The sequence below is a fragment of the Propithecus coquereli genome, unplaced genomic scaffold, assembly GCF_000956105.1.
Source record: "Propithecus coquereli isolate 6110/MARCELLA unplaced genomic scaffold, Pcoq_1.0 Scaffold10, whole genome shotgun sequence".
Lineage (NCBI taxonomy): Eukaryota > Metazoa > Chordata > Mammalia > Primates > Indriidae > Propithecus > Propithecus coquereli.
In genome coordinates this window covers 17,285,702-17,305,743 of record NW_012133858.1, presented here as the reverse complement: position 1 = coordinate 17,305,743, position 20,042 = coordinate 17,285,702, and the positions used below count along the sequence as shown (strand labels likewise).

Below are 20,042 nucleotides of genomic sequence, written 5' to 3'. Positions count from 1 at the left end.
GGTCTAGGAACCATCTCACAGCTGGAGTAAGGGGACCCCTGATCCAGGAATGCAGGGAGGACCATCTTGCTATGGATTAGATGGGGACAAGCAGGATGTTAGCTCACAGGTGGATCTGCCAGGTAGATGTGCCTGAGGACGAGACGAGACAGGTTACCTGGCAGAAGATGCCAGCGCAGGCCCTTGCAGCACAAAGCAAAGGTGGATGCCCTTTTGTGCCCTTGACTAAAGGGGCATTTGCACAAGTTACCCCCTTATTTTTAACCTCAGGCTTATATTTAACCCCCAGGGAAGCAGCAGGAAGGGCAAACAATCCGAATTAGGACTAAATTTCAACCCAAATGTCTGAAAAATCAGGTCACCTAAAAGTGACTAGAATAAATTTTCATGAAAGAGGGCTCAGAGTCAGAAATTCAATTGTGTTGTGGAAAAATAAAGTTATATTTCATATACCTGAGCTTATGTCTTATGAAATGCATACTCACTGAATGTGTTTCATAGTTTTCAAATATTCAGTAATGACCATGTTTAGTATTTTTAAAGCTTATGTAAAAGAAGAGCGTGGCCTCCACAGAAACTTCAAGAGTCAGGGCCTGAGTAAAATGGGGTATAAGGCTGAGGGAGGGTTGCCTATGGCTTTGAGGGCCATCTTGCTAGATGACCAGAGCTCGTGTTGTGTCTGTCCCCCTCTGGGAGAGAACCTGGGGTCCTGACCACACCTTCTGTGTTTCTGTCCCTGAGATTCTATGTGAGGGATGAGCAGCCAGGAGCAGACGTGAGAATGGCCCTGACAGCTCCTTCTCGGCCCCATCACCACCCACCTCCCCCTCCAACCTCCACGCCGGTGAATTGATACTAAGCTTTTCTTTGGAGGGCTTCTCCTTTTTTTCTTTAAACTAAGTTTTTTTCCTCTGAAGCAATACCAAACAACAGAACAAATCCACCCACACACAATGATGATCTCTAAGTGTTTGAAGAACATGTTGGTCTCCATGTCAGGGCTTTCTTGCTCCAGGCCAAACCAGGTCCTTGTATGATATTTCCCAAGCCTCCCACTATCCTGCCTAACCTCCTTGGAGGTCACATCTGGGATTGGCAAGGGTCACTTAAAAGATAGTGCCTGAAGTCAACATGGTGGCCCTGTGTTCTGGCCAGAAAGACATGTGGTAGTTCTGCTAACAAAGAGTGGTAAAGGAACATTTGCATTCTTAGCTGCCCCTGCAGGGTCTCAGCCTGCAGTGTTGGACTCAAAGCCAGAGCTTTGTCCAGTGAGTGCCTGGTAGACCAGGACTCCCCTCAGTTGCACTTGTGTACTGGCTGGGAGCACAGGGGTTCTGGTGCCAATCATGCTCAGCCACCCAGGAGACCCAGGTCAGTGCCCGTCTGTGCTGTCACCTGCCAGGCCCTGGCAGTGAGGTCAGGAGAAAGGAGGAGGAGGAGGGGGCAGGGAACCCTGTGCTGCTCTGCTGGCCATATCCCCTCCTGGCCCTGCCACAGGAACCCCTTCTTTTCACTTCCACTCTAGGCAGAAACATCTCCCTTCCCTCCTTTTTGCCAAGAATCTTACCCAAGATCTTGGCATCTCCCATAATACATCTCTACCTTTGCTATATCTGTGGGCCATGTTTTCCCTGTAGGACCTCTCTTGGAAAGGCTAATTCCCCCCGACATTAGAATATTTCATCAAATTGCTGAATATCCCCCCTTTCCCGTCATACACCCCATGGCACGCTCGAATCACAGTAGAGGATGCTCCCTCTGTTGCCAAACCCATTGCACTCTAGGGCTGGCTGTGTCCATCTTGTCCTCCCTTCTCTCTTTGCTGCCGTTACTACATTCCAAGCAGCCTTTGGAGCATCTCCCCTGCAGCAGCATGGACTTTGGCCGATTTCTTGGGGACTAGTGATGTCCTAACCTGTTTGCTTTTCCAGAGCTGATGTTTGCAGGGGTTTTCTTGGAACCAAAACAGAAATCATCCCACGTCCTTATGCAATTCTTCTGGCAGGCTCCAACAGATAAAAAAGCCCTCCACCCCTCCATGGTTATGCCTTTCCCAGAAGAGCACTTGGGTTGGTCCTGTGGTCTCCAGCCATCTGCCCACCTGCCAAGGTCTCTCTGGGGCAGCCATGAAGTCCCTCATCCTGCTCCTTTGTCTTGCTCAGCTCTGGGGCTGCCACTCGGCCCCACATGGCCCAGAGCTGACTTTTAGACGACTGAACTGCGATGACCCAGAAACAGAGCAAGCAGCCCAGGCAGCTGTGGACTACATCAATAGCCACCTTCTTCAGGGATACAAGCACACCTTGAACCAGATTGACAAAGTGAAGGTGTGGCCTCGGGTAAGTGAACCTGCTGTGTATGAGCTGAAAGAACCTGTGCGTGGAGTCCAACCTGGTGCCTCAAAAGATGAGCATCTCCCAGCACAAATGAAACTTCAAAGGGGTAACTCCAACTTCTCCACAGGATTGATGGATGGGGCAGGCGGAGGGCAAGAGGGGAGACATTCTGTACTGAGGTCGTGGGTCACAGGAGGGTGCTGGGTGGGGTGTGGGGTGGCATACAGGAGAAGAAAGGGCTTCGAATGATAGTTTGCAGATCACAGGTGGAAAGTACGGCTGGCTGGAAAAACTAAGGTCCAAGAGACCAGCTTCTAGTTAGTTGCCAAGTTACCACTGGCTGAAAATCACTTATCTGTCTTTGCTTCTGATTCTCCCTGACAAAGACAGAGAGTGAATGCAACTAGCATTTGGACGGTGCCTACTTCGTGCCAGCCCCTTTCACATGTTATCTCATTCACCCCTTCCTTTTCCCTGCCCCCAGTCTTATGTGGTAGGTATGTTGTTCTTGTCTCACACAAGAGAAAACCAAGGTTCTGATGTGTTGTCATTTTTTGCCCAAGGACATATGATTGGTAAGCATTCAGGCTGGGATTTGATTATAGACCTGTGCTCCTTCCTCTACACAAGCTGCCTCCCAAAGAGAGTTCCCCACATACCCAAGAGAAGTCTTGGCATGAAAAGGATTCACTTCCTTTCATGCTAGACAGGAAACCAATGCAGCCTGAAGCCAGTGACAATAAGGATCGAGCTGGAAAATGTGCCCTGGGGACCAGTGGAGAGATTTGGAGAGGTGGGAAAAACCCATATGTCTACTGCCTGTTTTGAAATTAGAATGTGTATCTGATTAAGGGTAATTTGTTCAGCAAACATTTATTACAAGCCCTCCTTGGGCAAAAACCAGTGTCAGGTGCTATGAGAGATATTGGGATGAACCATATAAAACCGTATAAAATTGCCATTTTTGTGTACCAAAAGCAACCAAATATTGGCAATTTTAATGGTTCAGCTTAATACAAAGGTGAAAAAGACACAGTTTGTGACCACAAGAGTTTACAATCTAGGAAGGAAGGTAAAGTAAAAGTAAACATCAAGAAGTCTGGGTGGACTGACAACTGACACTGATCTCACAAAGGGACAAAATATTTGAAATCGGGATTGCCCCAGATGGATTTTAACTGTGGCCACATTTAATGCGCAACGGTGGTTCAGAGGAAACACTGAGCAATGCAGGGGAAATAAGCATGCAACTTGCACCTCTGAGGGAAAAGGTAATGAATGGGCATCGTGATTTTCACAAAAGGCGGAGCTTGAGAGGTACTTTCCTTGAGAAACCAAGGTGTACCTGGCTCCTATTCACTGCAGCACTGAAAGTTTTCAGGAAGTTACTTGGGCACGCCCGTACATCCTAAAATGCAGCGCTTCCTACAGGGGAGGAGGTTCTGAGGCTTCAGATACTACTGAGTCAGGCAAAGTGAGAGGCAAGCAGATGGGTTGACAGACAAAAAGGTATATTTGTGCCTTCTGGATTTTCCAGGCTTTGAAGAAAGGATATGCAAATAGGTGAACAAGAACAACTTCAAGGATTTATACAGGCTCCCGGGTAACCCCTTCACGTCTACACTAGTGACATACACGGTTTCCTCAGTGTCAGAGGGAGACGTGCTCTTCCCTATCATAACCAGCAGGGGGAAGTAGAGAGCAGCATCGTTGCATCCAGGCATCTACTGCACGAGCCAAAAGACAAAGAAAAAGCCAAAGACAAAAGCAACAAAAACCTTTAGGAAGAAAGAGAAAATGGAGGAAGGAAGGAAAATAAATAATGAGAGGGAAGGAAGAAAGAAGTAGAGGGAGGGATAGAGACGATTAAAAAATGCTGGGAAAATATTACCCTACACCACCTTACTTTTGCAGCTTGACTGAGAAAAATCCAAAGCTGAATTTTCTAAATCACTGGTTGAAGGGTGAAATTTTAGAAATTAAAAAATAAGCATCCGCATTCATTTTTAGTTTCCAAATAGAGCTCAGAGTGAGGACTGCAGCCTCGTCAACCTGTCCAAGCGTATGCCCCCTTTTTCCTTGCAAGCACCATTTGGCGCTTGCCCAGTCCACCGAGGAAGGACAGAGAAGCCCTGGTGGCTGTCCTGTCCACAGGCCAGTTCAGAGTTAGACAGAGTTGCAGACTGACAGTCAGAATGACTTTCCCCTCAACCCTCCAAAACAGGGGTGGGTTCAAGCTCATTGGGGACTCACACTTCGGCCCACACAACAGGATCAGGGGAATGGACCGCTCACCTCTTCGCTCTGTGTCTCTACAGCGGCCCTTTGGAGAGATATTTGAGCTTGAAATAGACACGCTGGAGACCACCTGCCATGTGCTGGACCCCACCCCACTGGCAAACTGCTCCGTGAGGCAGCTGGTGGAGCATGTGAGTGCCCTTCTTAGGGTGGCTGTTGGGGGCGCCCGGCCAGTTCCGAGGTGGTTCAGCAAAGAACAGTAGGCCTGTTTTATGCAGCATGCCGTTTCTAAAATTGCCATTTGATGCCACCTTCCCTGGGGCTGATTTTTATAAAAGCTTAACTTTCTTGTAGTAGCCTTCCCTGAAAGCAGAGGGTGTAATATTTCAATATTACCCAGTGAAAGTGATTTTGTGAGGGTCACCTTTGACAAACATGCCTGGAAGGGACGCCTTCCCGGGTGAACAGTGGAAGGCCAGCCCTCCTCCTGGACACTCACATGGGTTTATTTCTCCAGGCTGTGGAAGGAGACTGTGATTTGCGGATACTGAAACAAGATGGCAAGTTTTCCGTGACGTTTGCAAAATGTGATTCCAGTCCAGGTAGAGATGATTACTGTTCTTATCACTGTTACCTTGTGAGGGTTGGGGGTGAGGGAAGGAATCTGAATAGCTTTCAACCTAAGTAGTTCTAGCCACTTTGTCGGTGAGAAAAAGAAGCCAAATGTCCTAGGTTCTGGGATTTTAAAACTTTTTAAAAGGAGCTGTTTATTGGAGGTGAAAATTGCCCCTTGATGACAGGGGCTCCTGCAGAAATATCAGCATGATGCAAGCTACTTAAGGCTTAGGAGGGGGCAGAGAAAATGCCCGAAGCCATCTGGAGCACGCTCCAGCCCTTTCTAAATAAGCGGAGCAGGAGTGAATGCCACAGACATCACTGCCCGGATCCGGTTTCTCCTCCCCGTGCAGACTCCGCAGAGGACGTGCGCAAGGTGTGCCCAGACTGCCCCCTACTGGCCCCGCTCAACGACAGCCGCGTGGTGCACGCCGTGGAGGCTGCCCTGGCCGCCTTCAACGCGCAGAGCAACGGCTCCTATTTCCAGCTCGTGGAGATTTCCCGGGCTCAACTTGTGGTAAAGACTGAGATTCTCGCTCTTACTTTGGGCACTTTGCATGCACTTCGGGAATGTACCGTAGCGTCTGTGGTGCAGCAGGAGCGAGGGGAAACCAGGCGCGGTGTCAGCAACGAGCAGGCAAGGAGGGTGTTGGTTGGAATGGGACAAAAGCGTCCTGGGGGTATGAGGACCCTGAGTGTCCTGAGGACCCCAAAGCCTTCAGCATCTGCCCCCTGCTGAGCCACTCTAACTTGTGGCAGCCAGACGCTGGAGGTAGGCATAGCCCCACTCCCTCAGTTCTGGTTAAAACCAGAGCGCCAGGGCCAGAGAGAGGCGGTTCCCACGTTATCCAGAAGCACTCGCTGTAAATCCACTGGTCTCCACACGTTTCTCACCCACCCCGCCGGACGTCTGCATCAGTCTCGGAATTAATACTAATAAAGGCATGAGCCTATTCATACGACAGGCTTACAGTGGCAGGATCCTAAAATGCCTTTTGAGTCACTGGAGAAAACATCTAATGTACTGTGGGTGCTTTAGAACATTTGAAGGCGACAGAATTCTACTGTTTAAGAAAACCGCTATTCTGGATACCAGCTATGGCATACTTGGAAAGACATTAGTATATATGGCCATTCTATTCATCAGAATATGTGATTCTTAGGACATCCCCATCCCAGACTACACCAAGTAACAGATATTTTATTATTTTAAGTGTCCATATGTTTCAAGTACCATAAGAAAGAAAAGCACTGGCAATATCTTCCATACTTTCATCTAAACGTTTTTATTTGATCCTGCTCTATGAAATAGACAGAAAAGATATTTATTAATCTCTTCACTTTTCCACCCTGTCTTGGAGTAACCAGAACTTTGGGTCTCAAAGTGCAGCTCCAAGACTTAGGGGGAGGCAGTGTTCCCAAGCGTGTCAGTCTAAGGCTGGCCTTCTGATTGCCTATTTCCTGTATGAAAACTCACCTCCACCCTGAGTGATGGATGGGCAATGGATATCTGCTCCTCCTTCAGGGAAGACCCAACTCCTACCTCTGTAGTACAAGTATTTCAGACCATTATCCTACGGTAACTGCCCTGTGTAGGCCATTCGGGTGCATGTGTCCTGAGCCCCACAATGTGAATGGTGCTCACTGAAGTTGTGCCATGCCATGGCCTTTGCTACTTCCTGCCAGCCTCTCTTTCTCTGCCCTTTTCATTCTAAGTTGTGTTGCCTCAAGAGCATTTTCATCTATTCTTATCAGCCTCTCCCAGTTTCTACCCGTGTGGAGTTTGCAGTGGCTGCCACTGACTGTGTTGCTAAAGAGGTCACAGATCCAGCCAAATGCAACCTGCTGGCAGAAAAGGTGAGTGGGCCAGGACCTCAGGTTGTTGCTGCCCAGGCAAAGCTGGTTGTTGAACAGAACATCCTTGTGTGGCTTGTACCTTGGGGCTGCGGAAAGAGAGCAACAGTATAAAATGCCCATTCCCTGTGGGGCTGTGTCATGCCAAGCCTTCCTTTGGGGTGTCACTTCCCCTCTTCAGAGCTGTCACCAAATTGTCTCACCTACTGGAAGCACATGGAGTTAGGAGAAAGACAGAGGCCATCTCCTCATGAAACCAAGTCATGCCCAGCTGCTGGGAGTGTGAAGAGTAGATTTTCTAGATATACCTCTGATATGAAAACTTTTGAGTCCTTGAAAAATGTCCATTTCTAGGAATTTAGCTTAAAGAAGTCATCAGAGATGTTTGACTGAAATATATCTGATAAAGATGATTTATCATACATATAATGTGACCAAAAATAAAAAATATCCGAGTGTCCAACAGGAGGGCTTATCAAATAATATATGGTACATCAGCAAATAGAAAATTATGCAGACACTAAAAATTATGTTTTCAAAGAAAATGCTATTATAGCATAGTAAGTGAAAAACACAGGATATAACATGGTATAGTCACAATGATCTCAATTTTTAAATTATACTTAATAGTATTGAAAAATAAGAAAGAAGTACATCAATATTAAAAATATTTCTCCTTAAATCACCATCATTTCTGGGATAATGGGTGATCTATCTCATTCTCAAAGTATTTCTGTGTTTTCTATATTATCTGTAGAATTACATATATCTTCTATAAGCAGAAAGTGTAATGTTTAAGAAAGTTTTTTTAAAAGGAATTAAGAATTTAAGTGAGGTTTTTTTTTTTGTTTTTTTTTTTTTTTTTTTGCTTTGAGGTATTAGAGTATCAATGAAACTAGGGAAGCAATCCATTTTAAAAAATCAATTAAAATAGCTCCTCTCTTTCTGTGGGCAGCAATATGGCTTCTGTAAGGCAACAATCACTGAGAAGCTTGGTCAGGAAGAGGTTGCAGTGACCTGCACACTGTTCCAAACACAGGTAACAGCTTTGTGGATATTCTTGCCTGCACCTTTAGAATACAATGACACCTTAACATCCACGCAGTGCATTAGTAATTATAGGACATTTGCTGTCCTGTCCTTCTGAACCTCACAATGTAAAATAACACTGGCGTATGTGGAATTATCAACTAATGGAAGACTATTTCAGCCATGCCTTCCCCTCCCACGAACTGGTGACTATAGGCCAGAACCATCCTACTGTGTCGTTGAGAAGTCCACCTTTTTATTTGTGGGAGGTGGGAATAGTTTTCTGAGTTGCAGAGATAGCCAGATCTGCCCGGCAGCTCCCAGTGGCTACAGCTGAAGATGACAAAGAGAGTGGCACTGTTGGTGAAGGTTCGCCATAGGCGGTATACTTTCACTCACGGGACATGTGTGTGTAAGTCCACCATCACCAAGATAATCCTGGTGAGATGGGGGCCACCACAGCCAGTCATCCTCCATAACCCTGATGACAATCCTTTGTACCTAGGTAGTTCTTTTTTTTGTTTGTTTGCCAAATTCTTTGCAAATAAAAATTAGTAATGTGAGGAAATTGGGTGGGATTATCACCCAGACCCGTGGGTGGCCTTGGCTGGGAGGAGGAAGCAAACTAACCTACAGAAATGGTACTCTTTCCAGCCTGTGGTCCCACAGCCCCAGACAGATGGCACCGATGCCATAGCTTCCACTTCTGCTCCAGTGGACCCACCTGCATCTGTGTCCCCTCCAGCCAGTCCGCCTGCAGCTTCCCTGGTGGTAGGACCCATGGTAGTGGCTACTCACCGAAGACCCCCGTTGCACCGGGCTCACTATGACCTGCGCCATGCCTTCTCAGGTGTAGCTTCGGTGGAGTCAGCCTCTGGAGAAATGTTCCACTGGGGCAAATCACCCCCGGTGGCACAGCCTGGTGTTGCTGGTCCTGCTGGTCCAGTGGTCCCCCCATGCCCAGGGAGGATCAGATACTTCAAGGTCTAGGCTAGACACAGCAGAGATGAGAAGGTTTGGCACAGAGAACATAGCCACCATTTTATCCAAGCCTGGGCATGGGTGGAGGGCCTTGTTTGCTGTCAAGCAAGTGCCACATGTGGCCTAGATAAATAGCAAGTCTCTAATCCCAGCTTCTCTTCATTCCTCAGAGGACAGAAGCAGAGGGGGTGATGGTTGTGTCTGATGGAAGGCATAAGGCCAACAACTTGATTGTCATGGTTTTGATAAGCCACCGTCACTGTGTTCTCTGCCTTCTGGATGACCTCACAAAAACAACTGAAACTGTGACCTTGAGAGGTGCTCTTGTTAAGCTTGTATCTGCCTGTTAATAAAAGTGCCTGAAGGACCTTCCTTAATAAAGAAGGTTCTAAGCTGAACTCTCATCTTGATTATTACCTACTTCATCCAAGTTCTACTGACATGTGTAGTCCATTGTCCTTACATAATCAAAATTAAAGTGAAAACAGAAACAAAAGAGAACAAAGCTCTGCTCGTTTGCTGTACACAGAAAAAAGTGAGACTAGGATCTGCTCACAACTCATAGGATGTAACCATTTCCTTTTGAGAAAATAATTCTTTTCATTTTATAAGAGAGAGAAAATATTGCTAATGGAGGGTCAAGAGCCTAAACATTGTACAGACAAACCAACAATTGTTTTTCCCCAATACCCAGGTAAGGGCAGGATTGATAATTAACACAGGATCCTTGCTTTAATTGTATCTGTTTGTTATTTATGTTTAAAATACCTGTTGAGTGTCCTATATACACTTCATTTTATGATGCAGGATTGGTCTTTTTAGCCAGTCTATTTTAAGGATGCAAGTTAAAGCTCTGGTTTATAGAACAATTAGAGAAGGGATACCTGGACAGGTGAATCCAGTGGATATTTGTAGGAACTATCCAAGAGATCAGATAGCATATGGGAATAAACAGTCCCCATTATAGAATGGTGCCTAGACAATTTCAATTTTTGTCTATCAGTATTAAGATATTCTGACCAACCTTAGTGATGGGCCCTTCCGGATGGAATTTTAGAGGGATGGGATGAGTAGCCAGTTGAGTGGCTTCACTCAAATCAAGGAGACTCTCTCAAGTGTTGACTCATGCCTAGAGGTTTTACTGATATTCCAGTAACCAGAGGAATTGCCAGGAAGGTAAGAAAACTGCTAGGTGTCATGGAATCCAGAGAAGGTATGGGCAGCAGTGTTAAGTGCTGCGGAAAGAGTAATGAAGGTAAAGGCTAAGAACAGAGCATTGTTCTAGCTGACCGGCTTGAAGGGGGTGGTGACCACTGGCAGATGTGGTTGCACTGGAAGGGACATCCTGGCTGTTGAGGGTTGACAGGTGGTGCATGAGGAGGAAATGGAAGGGCGCATGTATTCTCCTCTTTCAAGTACTTTGATGGTGATGGATAGAAGAGATGGGCTGTAATCAGAAAGGATAATTAGGTGGAGGAAAGTTTTCTTTTTTAGGGAGAAAGACGATGGGCAGGCTGCTGAGGGAGATATTTAGTGGATAGCTAGAATGGGATTCTAGTCCTTCCTTGAGACAACTTGCAAGAGGACCCTGAAAAGGCCTCTTGACCCCAGATCCATCCATTTTCCAGCCTTGCTACATGTGAGGGAGCACGTGGAATATTAGTGGTTTCAAATATCACACTGTTTGCCATGGCATGTGGCATACACCCAACCCAAATCAGCTTAAGAAAAAAGGGAAACGTTATTATCTTGTGTATTCAAAATTCAAATGGATGAGTCTTACCTAAGGCACAGCTGGATCTGGGGGTTCAAAAGATGTCATCAGGTCTCCCCTTCCCTGCCCCTGCTCTCGCTCCCTCCTTGTCCCTCTGCAGTGCCTGTCTCTGACTTTATTCCTGGCCAGGATGGGCCCTGGCAGGCTCATGCCTACATCAGCATTAGCATGTCTGAAGGAAGAGAGGAGGCCCAGCCAAGTAGAGCCAAGGGAAGAGCAATCCAGCCCAGGAGAATAGCAGGCACAAAGGCCCTGCAGCAGGAAATAGGTTGGTGAGGCCAAGGATGAGAAATGAAGCTGCCCTGAAGATTGTAAAAAAGGAGAGAGAGGAGAGTTGGAGAAGGTCAGGCTGTATAAATAGATAGGCTGGATCATGAATGGCCCCGGGGTGCAATGGGAAGCCACTGAAGGTTTTAAGCAGGGCAGTGACATGGTCTGATTTACACTGAAAGATCACTCAGGCTCCTGCCTAGGGACAGGATGAGATATGATGGAGCAGAATCCCCACCCCTCTCATGGGGACATTTGGAAGTAAGGGGAGGCATTTACTTGGGATGCTACTGGCATTTAGTGGACAGAGGCTAGGGATGGTAAACATTCTGAAATGGACAGGACAGCTGAACAATGAAGTCCCAACAATGAACAATGATTAATCAGTGTTTAATAATTAATCAAGTACCAGTAGCACTCATGTTGTTGCTGTAGGGAGAATGGGTTATAGCTGGGCAAGAGTAGCCAGAGGATAGGAAGTGATTTGAGCTTTCTATGGAAAAGATTAATGTGCCTTGGTCTAGGGTGGTGGGCAGTGGGCATGACAAAAAGAGGATATAATTTGGAGGTAGAACTGCCAGGACTTGCTGATGGATTTGATGTGGGAAAGAGATGAAGGATGATGACTCCTGGATCCATGGTTTTGTCAACTGGGTAGATGGTAAGACCATTTACTGAGGCAGTGAGTAATGGTTCATTTCACTTGAGTTACCTCAAATTCCCTCCTCTCCAACTTAAAATTTGTGCAGTTGATTTTTTTTTTTTTTATGTCTGGCTAATCCATGCCTTGATCTTATGCCTCTCAAGGAAGCAGTGAAATCAGACAGACCCGCAAAATCTGGGCCTAGCTGCTTCACCTTTCACTTCTTCTTTCCATCCTTATACAACCAGGGGTATGCAACAGCCTAACATAGGGATGTCGGGAGGATTAAGTGAGATACTACAAGCATATGCATGGAACCTGCTTGACACATTCTAAGTCCTCAGGAAATGCCCTCCCTCTCTGCTTCCTCTGCCCATCTTCTGAAGTTGGTGACTTCAGAAGATTATGTTCTTGACCTTCTCTTAAATTTGTGCTCTCCTTGGCAAGTTTGTTCTTTCTCATGATTTAAGCTATCAATCTTACCCAGATAATTTCTAACTTAAAGCCTCCCAATTAGACTTCATTTCCAAATGTCTCCAGGATCTCTGTTACTGAAAGTTCAGTACTTGTCCCTGAGGCCAAACGAAGAATGAGGACAAATGGTTTGAGGAAAAGGAAAGAGAAGTTTATTAATTTGCTGGCAAATGAGGGGGATGGCAGACTCTTGTCTTAAAGAAACATCACTCCTCTTCAAGCAGAAATACAGGGCTTTTAAGGGGGTTTTTCAGCTTCGGGCCATTGTCGTTTAACTATAGTTGGTGGTTTTGGTTGATCTTATCTCCAGTGAAGACAATCCCATGACCTTTGTCCCAGTAATTCTGTGGAGCCATCACCTGTAGTTTAACATATGAGAAAACAGAGAACAAAGAACATTTTTTCTGCCCCTTTGATTACTGGCATTAGGCAGGAATGCAGGTTTTAATTCCTCAAAAAGGGTGAGGGGTTTTAAAGAGACAACTTATAAAACATTTTGCCCTTTTGTATACACTTACTTCTGTTACATATTCCCCACTGCCAATTTTCCCCTTCCATATCTATGGGAGGAGGGGTGATACAGTCACTGAGCTACTTCCTGCTGAATTGGGGCAATGTTTTAGATGAAGGTTTGTACTTATTGATGCCATTGCTCTTTTTGGTTTGTCAAATCTTTGGCAGTAGATTACAAAAAAATAAAGAATGCAGCAGATTACCAGGTGAAAAGGGGCATAAGCGGCAACTACAACAGTGAGGATTGACAGAGTAAAATGGAGGACTCCACATGGTATCTAAGATACCAGTAGGACTGTGGGTTGTTACTGTCACCTTGTACATAATGTCTGATATGGGGGTGAGTAAGAAAAACACATGGGACCTCTGAGTACGGAATGATTAGTCGCACCCTGTAGGTGACCTGAGAGACCGGCTTCTGCAAATTCAGAATGTAGGAAGGTGTATTAGTGAAATTATACACAGGAATACTTGCACCAAGCAAGGTTTAGGATGAAAAACCCAGCAGCAAGACAGACTAGCAGAAGAGGCGATAGTTTGGGAAATCCTCACTAAGGAATTTTCCCTCCTTCTGTAGACAGAACAAATAACCAAAGAAAGGTTAGCAAAAATATCAACGTTTTCATTTTTCCTGCTTCTTAAACAGACACTTTAGATTGCCTAAAGGCTGGCCTATCCACTGGGGGGCGTGTGTCCTCTTCTTCCATGGGACACCTCTTTACTCTGGTATGATGGAGCCAAGGTTTTACTCCTGACAATCTCAACAAGGTGTGAGTTGTTCGTAGTACTTCATAGGGTCCCTTCCACTTCTCTGCCAGTTGTTGTCCAGGTCCTTGTTCTTTCCAGGCTTTAAGAAACACCTGGCCTTCTGGTTTAAAGGGGGGGAGGGGTGCTTTCAACTGGGGTGGGGACCCGAAAGAGGCAAACTCATGCATAGTGGTTAGTATTTATTTGTTTGATATATTGCTTTACTCTGTTTTTTTCACTTATGGTTATGTTGCCATACTTACCTCAGGATTCTAGAAAGGGTCTCCTGTAAACTATTTCATAGGGGCTTAACTTAAGCCTGCTTCTAGAAGCTACCCTTATCCAGAGGAGGGTAAGCTGCAACACCTTATCCCACTTTAGAACGGTTTCTTACATTAATTTTGCTATAGTTTTCTTTAAAGTATGATTCATTTGCTCTGTTTTCTCTATAGATTGAGGTCTCCAGGATGCATGCAATTTCCATTCTAGATATGGGACTTTACTTACTTGCTGAGTTACCTCCGATATAAAGGAAGGTCCATTGTCACTCTGTATGGAGGAAGGAAGCCCAGACCTTGGAATGAGTTCCTTTAGAAGGATTCTGGTAACTTTAGACGCTTTCTCCATTTGGGTAGGATAAGCCTCTACTGAGCCTGAAAAGGTATCTACTAATGCAAGCAAGTATTTGAAGTTGCAGTCATTTTAGGCATCTGAGTGAAATAAATTTGCCAATCATTGAAAAGGTGGGTCCCCACATGTTGGGTTCCCTTTGCAGCAGGTGGCTTTTCTGGTTTTGGATTGTTTCAAGCATATAAAGAACAGCTCTGAGTTATTCGTTGGCTAGTTTGTTGCAAAAGGGGTCCTCTTAAATGAGTTTCCACCAAATCCATCAAGGCATCACACCCATAATGTGTGCATTCTTGTAGGTGACTCATAAGGGGCCGAACCAAGGCTTCAGGTAGAAGAATGAGCCCACGAGAATTCTGTCTCCACTCAGCTGTGTCATCCCAAGTGTCAAAGCCCCAGTCTTTAGTCCTTTTTGTCATCCTCATTATTGTAGTGGGGTTTATATTAATCTAACTCTAGCTGGGGTATCAAAGCTCCAAGGAACAGATCACCTTTAGCGGCCTTCTTAGCAGCCATCTCAGTCGCCTGATTTCTTTTTGCAACATAAGTGTCTCCCTTTGTTGGGAGACAATAAACGATGGCCACCTGCTTGGGCCCAGCCACAGCCTGTACCAGGGGCATTATTTCAGTGTCATACTTAATATCCTTATTTCCTGTTCTCAGGAACCCCCTTTACTTCCAAATGGTACCATGAGCATGCACAACCGTAAAAGCATATTTAGAGTCTGTAGAAATGTTTACCTTTTTTCCTCTGGATAACTGAAAGGCTCTGGTTAAAGCAATCAGCTCAGCTTTCTGGGCTGCAGTCCCAGGTGGCAGTACCATTGCTTTCAGTACTTGTTGTTCCATGACTGCTACATATCCAGCCCTTAGCTGTCCATTGTCCATAAAGCTGCTCCCATTGGTGAAAAGATCTCAATCTGGCTCTGGCTTCAGCTTACCTGACAGATCCATCCTGCTGGAATAGACAGCCTCCAGGATCTCTAAATAGTCATGCTCTAAAGGCTCATTCTCTTTATCTGGTAACAGGGTGGCAGGATTGAGAGTAGACATAGTCTTTAATATAATGTTTGGACTATCCAAAAGGATGACCTGGTATTTTCCTAGCCTTTTTGTGGTCAGCCAATAACCCCCTTTCTATTCTAATAAAGTCAGAACCTGGTGGGGGGCATATACTACAACAGGTTGTCCTAAGGCAAATTTTTTTGGCCTCTTTTAACAAGTCACAAGTAGCTGCTACTGCTAGAGGCAAGGAGGCCATCCTCTCGCAGCATTGTCCAGTTGCTGTGACAAGTATGCCACTGGCTATGGAATGTTTCCCAACATCTGTACTAATACTCTAAGGCTTATTCCTTATTTTTCATGAATGTATAATTTAAACTCTTTCTGTAAGTCAGGCAATCCCAAATCAGGGGCAATTATAAGGCTCTGCTTTAGTTTTTCAAAGGCATCTTGATAGTCTGTGGTCCAGATCAGGGGCTCCACATCTGTTCCTTTAAGGGTTTCATACAAGGGCTTTGCTATTAGTCCAAAGTTTGGGATCCAGATGTGACAGAACTCTGCCATTCCTAGGAACCCACCCAGTTGTCGTTTATTTTGGGGCAGCAAGATTCAAGATGACTTGCTTCTGCTCTGACATTAGGCTGCGGGTTCCTGTGCTAATTTGGAATCCCAAATAAGTAATCTTCTGTTTGCAAATCTGTTCCTTTTTGGGTGATACTTTATAGCCACATGAAGCCAGATGATTTAGCATAATCACTGTAGTTGTGAGACAATGATCATAATCAGGGCTGGCTATAAGTAAATCATTCACATATTGTAACAGAATCCCTTGGTCCAATTGCAGGTTCTGCAAGTCCCTTGCTAAGCTCTCACTAAACAGGGTAGGAGAGTTTTTAAACCCCTGGGGCAACACAGTCACCAGTACTGTGAAGTCATGATAGTCTCAGGATCCTGCTATTCAAATGAGAAAAGGAAGTGCATCTCTTTTTCCAAAGGAATGCAAAAGAAAGCATCTTTTAAATCCAGCACTGAGTACCATTCATAGTCACCTGGTATTGCTGTCAAAAGAGCATATGGGTTTGGCACCATAGGGTGTATGTCTTGTACAATATCATTAATAGCACATAGATCCTACAAATCTACACTCATTGGTATGGGGCTTCTTTATGGTAAAATCGGTGTATGATAAGGGGACCGACAGGGACAAATTAATCTATGCTCTAGAAATCTGTTAATATAAGTGGGATTCCTTCCACCACTTCCTTTTTAAGGGGATTTTGTTTCTTATGGGAGTGTGAGGCTCCTTCTTTTAACAAAACGGTAATTGGTGTGGCTGTTAGGCACATCCTGGGGTCCATGTGGCCTTACTTACTTTATTGGTAGACCTCAGGAGGAACAGAATTTGCTGCTTTGTCTGTGAGTAGAAACTGAAAACAGAGAGCACTTTCAGGTGGGACCTGAAGGTGGAACTGTTCCTTCTCTGGAGAAAAAGTTATTGGGCATTCAACTTGCATAATAAATCACAGCCTAGGAGAGGTATTGGATAGCCTAGCATATATAAGAAACTGTGTCTCAACTTTTGGCACTCCAGAGGTTGGAGCATGGGTTGTTGTTGGGTCTGATCCGTTACTTTGACCTTTGTCACCATGTTCTCACTAAGGGAAGTTAGTTTAGAGTTTAGGACGGAAAAGGTAGCTCCCGTGTCAATTAAAATTTCACTAATTGAGTCCCCACTGTCAATTGTATACAGGGCTCCTGTGGGGATATTTGGATTGGAGCCATTAGTGAGGCATGGAACCCCAGGCCCCCTCATTCATCATCTGAGTCCTGGAGTTGAAAAACCATTTTCTCTCCTGGGGCTTTCTTGTTACTTGGAGCCCTTTGCAACTTTGGGCAGTGTTCTTTCCAATGTCCTTCCTCTTTACAAAAGCATGCTGATTGTACCTCACCCTAGGGTGGCCTTTCCCAACCTTTCCTTTTGACTGTCTCAAAGGACCCTTGGTTGGTGCAACTAACAGAACATGCTTAGGTTTCAGTTTCCATTCTTCCCTGGTGTTAATATACTTTAAAGGTGATAGCAACAAGCTGTGAAAGATTCATGCCAATTGCCCCTTCCACATGCTGTAGCTTTGTCCTTATATCTGGAATGCTCTGTCCTATAAAAGTCATATGTCATGCACATGTTTTCAGGAGCCTCTGGATCAGCATCTGTATATTTCCAATATGCCTGATAGATGTGTTCCAAAAATTCAGAGGGGTATTCATTAGCTTTTTGTTGTAACTCTTGGACCTTGTTTAAACTCTTCTGTCTAGGCACTCCCCTCCAGAGGCCTGCTACACTTTCAGTAATGATTTATTCTCATACTGTCTGCATCCACATTAGGATCTCAATTTTGTTCTGCCATTGGAATGGTAGCACTGGGGTCTGGGGTCTAATTAGGATCCTCACCATGGAAGTGCTGTGACTCCTCATTGGCCTTGTCCACCACCAGTCTATGCTCATCTGCAGTAATTAATATACTCAGGAGGGTCTGTACATTCACCCAAGCAGGGTGATGCATCGTAAAGATGGTTCCATCATTCTCTGAGGGTCCTCTCTATAGGTTGGGTTTGAGTTTTTCCAATTCAATAAGTCAGAGGTGGAAAATGGCGTGTAAGTGCAATAATACCCTGCTGGCTGTCCTTGTGCATTCGAGCCCTCTACTGGATATTGCCATAATTGAAATTGTCCTGCCCCAGTTACGGGTGCCCTCTGGCCAAATTGAGTTCCCTGCCAAGTCTTGGAAAGAGAGACTATTCCCACTCCCAAGTCATAACCTGGTGGATGTAGGGCTGAAGAATCAGTCCCAGTTGTACCCTCCCCAACCGTGGGCCCCTCCACCAGCTGTGGTGGGTATGGGGGAGCTGATGGTGAGGGAGCAGATTCTGTGAAGTTAAGATTGAAAGGGTTCATGAGGTCCAACCTGACTAATTCCTCCTCAATTTTATTATCCAGGGTCTGACTCTCCTCACCCACTGCCAGTGGAGGTTTCCTTTGTATCATTAACTTTGTCCCAGGCTGTTCAGCCTCTTTATTATGCGATTTCATGAAAGATTATACATATGACATCTTGTCCCATTTACCTGACCTTTGACAAAATAATTCTAGTTGTAAGATAGTATAATTGTAATTCTAGTTGTAAGATAGTAAGATAATAATTTAAGGTTCCATTCAACGGCCATGTTTCCTCACACTCCAGCAGTATCACAATAAAACACCATTTTCTCTTTAGACATAGGCTTATAGCTATAAGTTGACCATTCAGCCAAAATTCTACCCAAGGGACTTTCAGATGGAATAGAAACAGAGCCTCCCATGTTGAAATAAAACTCACAAACAACAACAAACACAAGCTGACAAGTAGACAATACAGGGAATTCCCAATGCAAACAATCTCAATGCCAAGGCCCACCAAACAAACGGGAAACACACAAAAGAGAACCAAATTCTCCTAACCCAAAAGAAGATGACTCCCCCAGGTGCCATAGTTCCACTCAACTGTGAGTTCCACACCCCTGGCACCTACAAATGCCCTTCTACAGGCTGAAAGCTTTACAACCTTCCCCAAATGGGTGGAACCAAGGGTTCAGCATGCGCACTGGGGAACTTACCAAAAGGACTGAGGCATTTTGACTCTTCCCAAATCCATTTCCTTTTCCTAAATGAGGTTCAAGTTGTGAGGAGTTGTGTCTAGTTGGGGAAGGAGAGACAGAAGTTCCCCAGAGCCAATCAGGCTCTGGCAGCTGCTGGGGTTGTCCCTTACTCTCTCACCCCAAAAAGATGATGCTCCTACTGGTGAAGACCCATAGCTTGACCCAGGGCTGTTTCCCCCTTCTTCCAGCCATGGGAGCAGTCACGGGGTGCCGTTCCACTGGGGCATCAATAGGCCCACCCAAGGATGCCAAATTCTGTTACCAAAAATTTTGTACTTGACTCTGACACTGAACGAAGAACAAGGACAAGTGGTTTGAGGAAAAGGAAGGAGAAGTTTATTAACTTGCCGTCAAATGAGGATGGCAGACTCTAATCTTAAAGAGCCATCATCCTCTTTCAAGCAGAAATACAGGGCTTTTAAGGGAGGTTTTCAGCTTCGGGCTATTGTTGTTTAACTATAGTTAGTTGGTGGTTGTGGCTGACCTGATCTCTGGTGAAAATGATCTCATGATCTTTGTCCAGATAATTCTGTTGAGCCATCTCCTGTGGTTTAAGATACTAGAAAACAGAGAACAAAGAACATTTTTCTGCCCCTTTGATTACCAGCTTCGGGCAGGAATGCAGGTTTTAGTTCCTCAAAAAGGGTGAGGGACAGCTCGTAAAACATTTTGCCCTTTTTTAGACCCTTACTTCTGTTACATATTCTCACCTTAATTTACCTAAAACAGTTTTCTAAGTGACTTATTTCCTCCCAATGATGCACACCTGAAGACTTAGCATTTTCCAAAATGTGCATTATTTTAGAATTACTTCTTCCCAATAATAAACATAAATTAGAGAGGATAAGTTACAGAGTTGTTAAATCTACCGGCCTTATAACACATTTTTGCATTATTGCTGCTCTGTATTTTCTTTATTCCAGGGATGCAAGGATGGTTTAACATACGCAAATCTATAAATGCAACTCACCACATAAATAAAAGCAAGAACAAAGATCATATGATTCTTTCGATGGATGCAGAAAAAGCATTTGACAAAGTCCAACACACCTTTATGATAAAAACTCTCATCAAAATAGGCATAGACGGCTCATTCCTTAAAATTATCAAGTCCATCTATGACAAACTCACTGCCAATATCATATCGAATGGGGAAAAATTGAAACCATTCCCACTTAGAACCGGAACCAGACAAGGCTGCCCTCTATCTCCACTTCTATTCAACATAGTGCTCAAAATCCTCGCC

The 20,042-nt window shown here is 45.0% G+C and overlaps 1 protein-coding gene across 1 annotated transcript; it reads left to right on the top strand.

Moving 5' to 3' along the window:
* Positions 1 to 1,921: 1,921 nt before the first annotated feature.
* AHSG (alpha-2-HS-glycoprotein) lies at positions 1,922 to 9,451 on the top strand. The gene is made up of 7 exons (XM_012641708.1): positions 1,922 to 2,339; positions 4,655 to 4,765; positions 5,092 to 5,176; positions 5,543 to 5,706; positions 6,945 to 7,046; positions 7,999 to 8,082; positions 8,727 to 9,451. The coding sequence occupies exons 1-7, from the start codon at positions 2,127 to 2,129 to the stop codon at positions 9,060 to 9,062; spliced, it is 1,095 nt and encodes a 364-aa protein (XP_012497162.1). The 5' UTR covers positions 1,922 to 2,126; the 3' UTR covers positions 9,063 to 9,451.
* The last annotated feature ends 10,591 nt before the right edge of the window (positions 9,452 to 20,042 follow it).

Bases quoted from the DNA above. Each gene is read 5' to 3' on its own strand.
- AHSG (XM_012641708.1), top strand. From the start codon at position 2,127: ATGAAGTCCCTCATCCTGCTCCTTTGTCTTGCTCAGCTCTGGGGCTGC. The intron at 5,177-5,542 runs GTAGAGATGATT...CTCCCCGTGCAG, and splicing joins AAAATGTGATTCCAGTCCAG to ACTCCGCAGAGGACGTGCGC. The intron at 7,047-7,998 runs GTGAGTGGGCCA...TTCTGTGGGCAG, and splicing joins GCAACCTGCTGGCAGAAAAG to CAATATGGCTTCTGTAAGGC.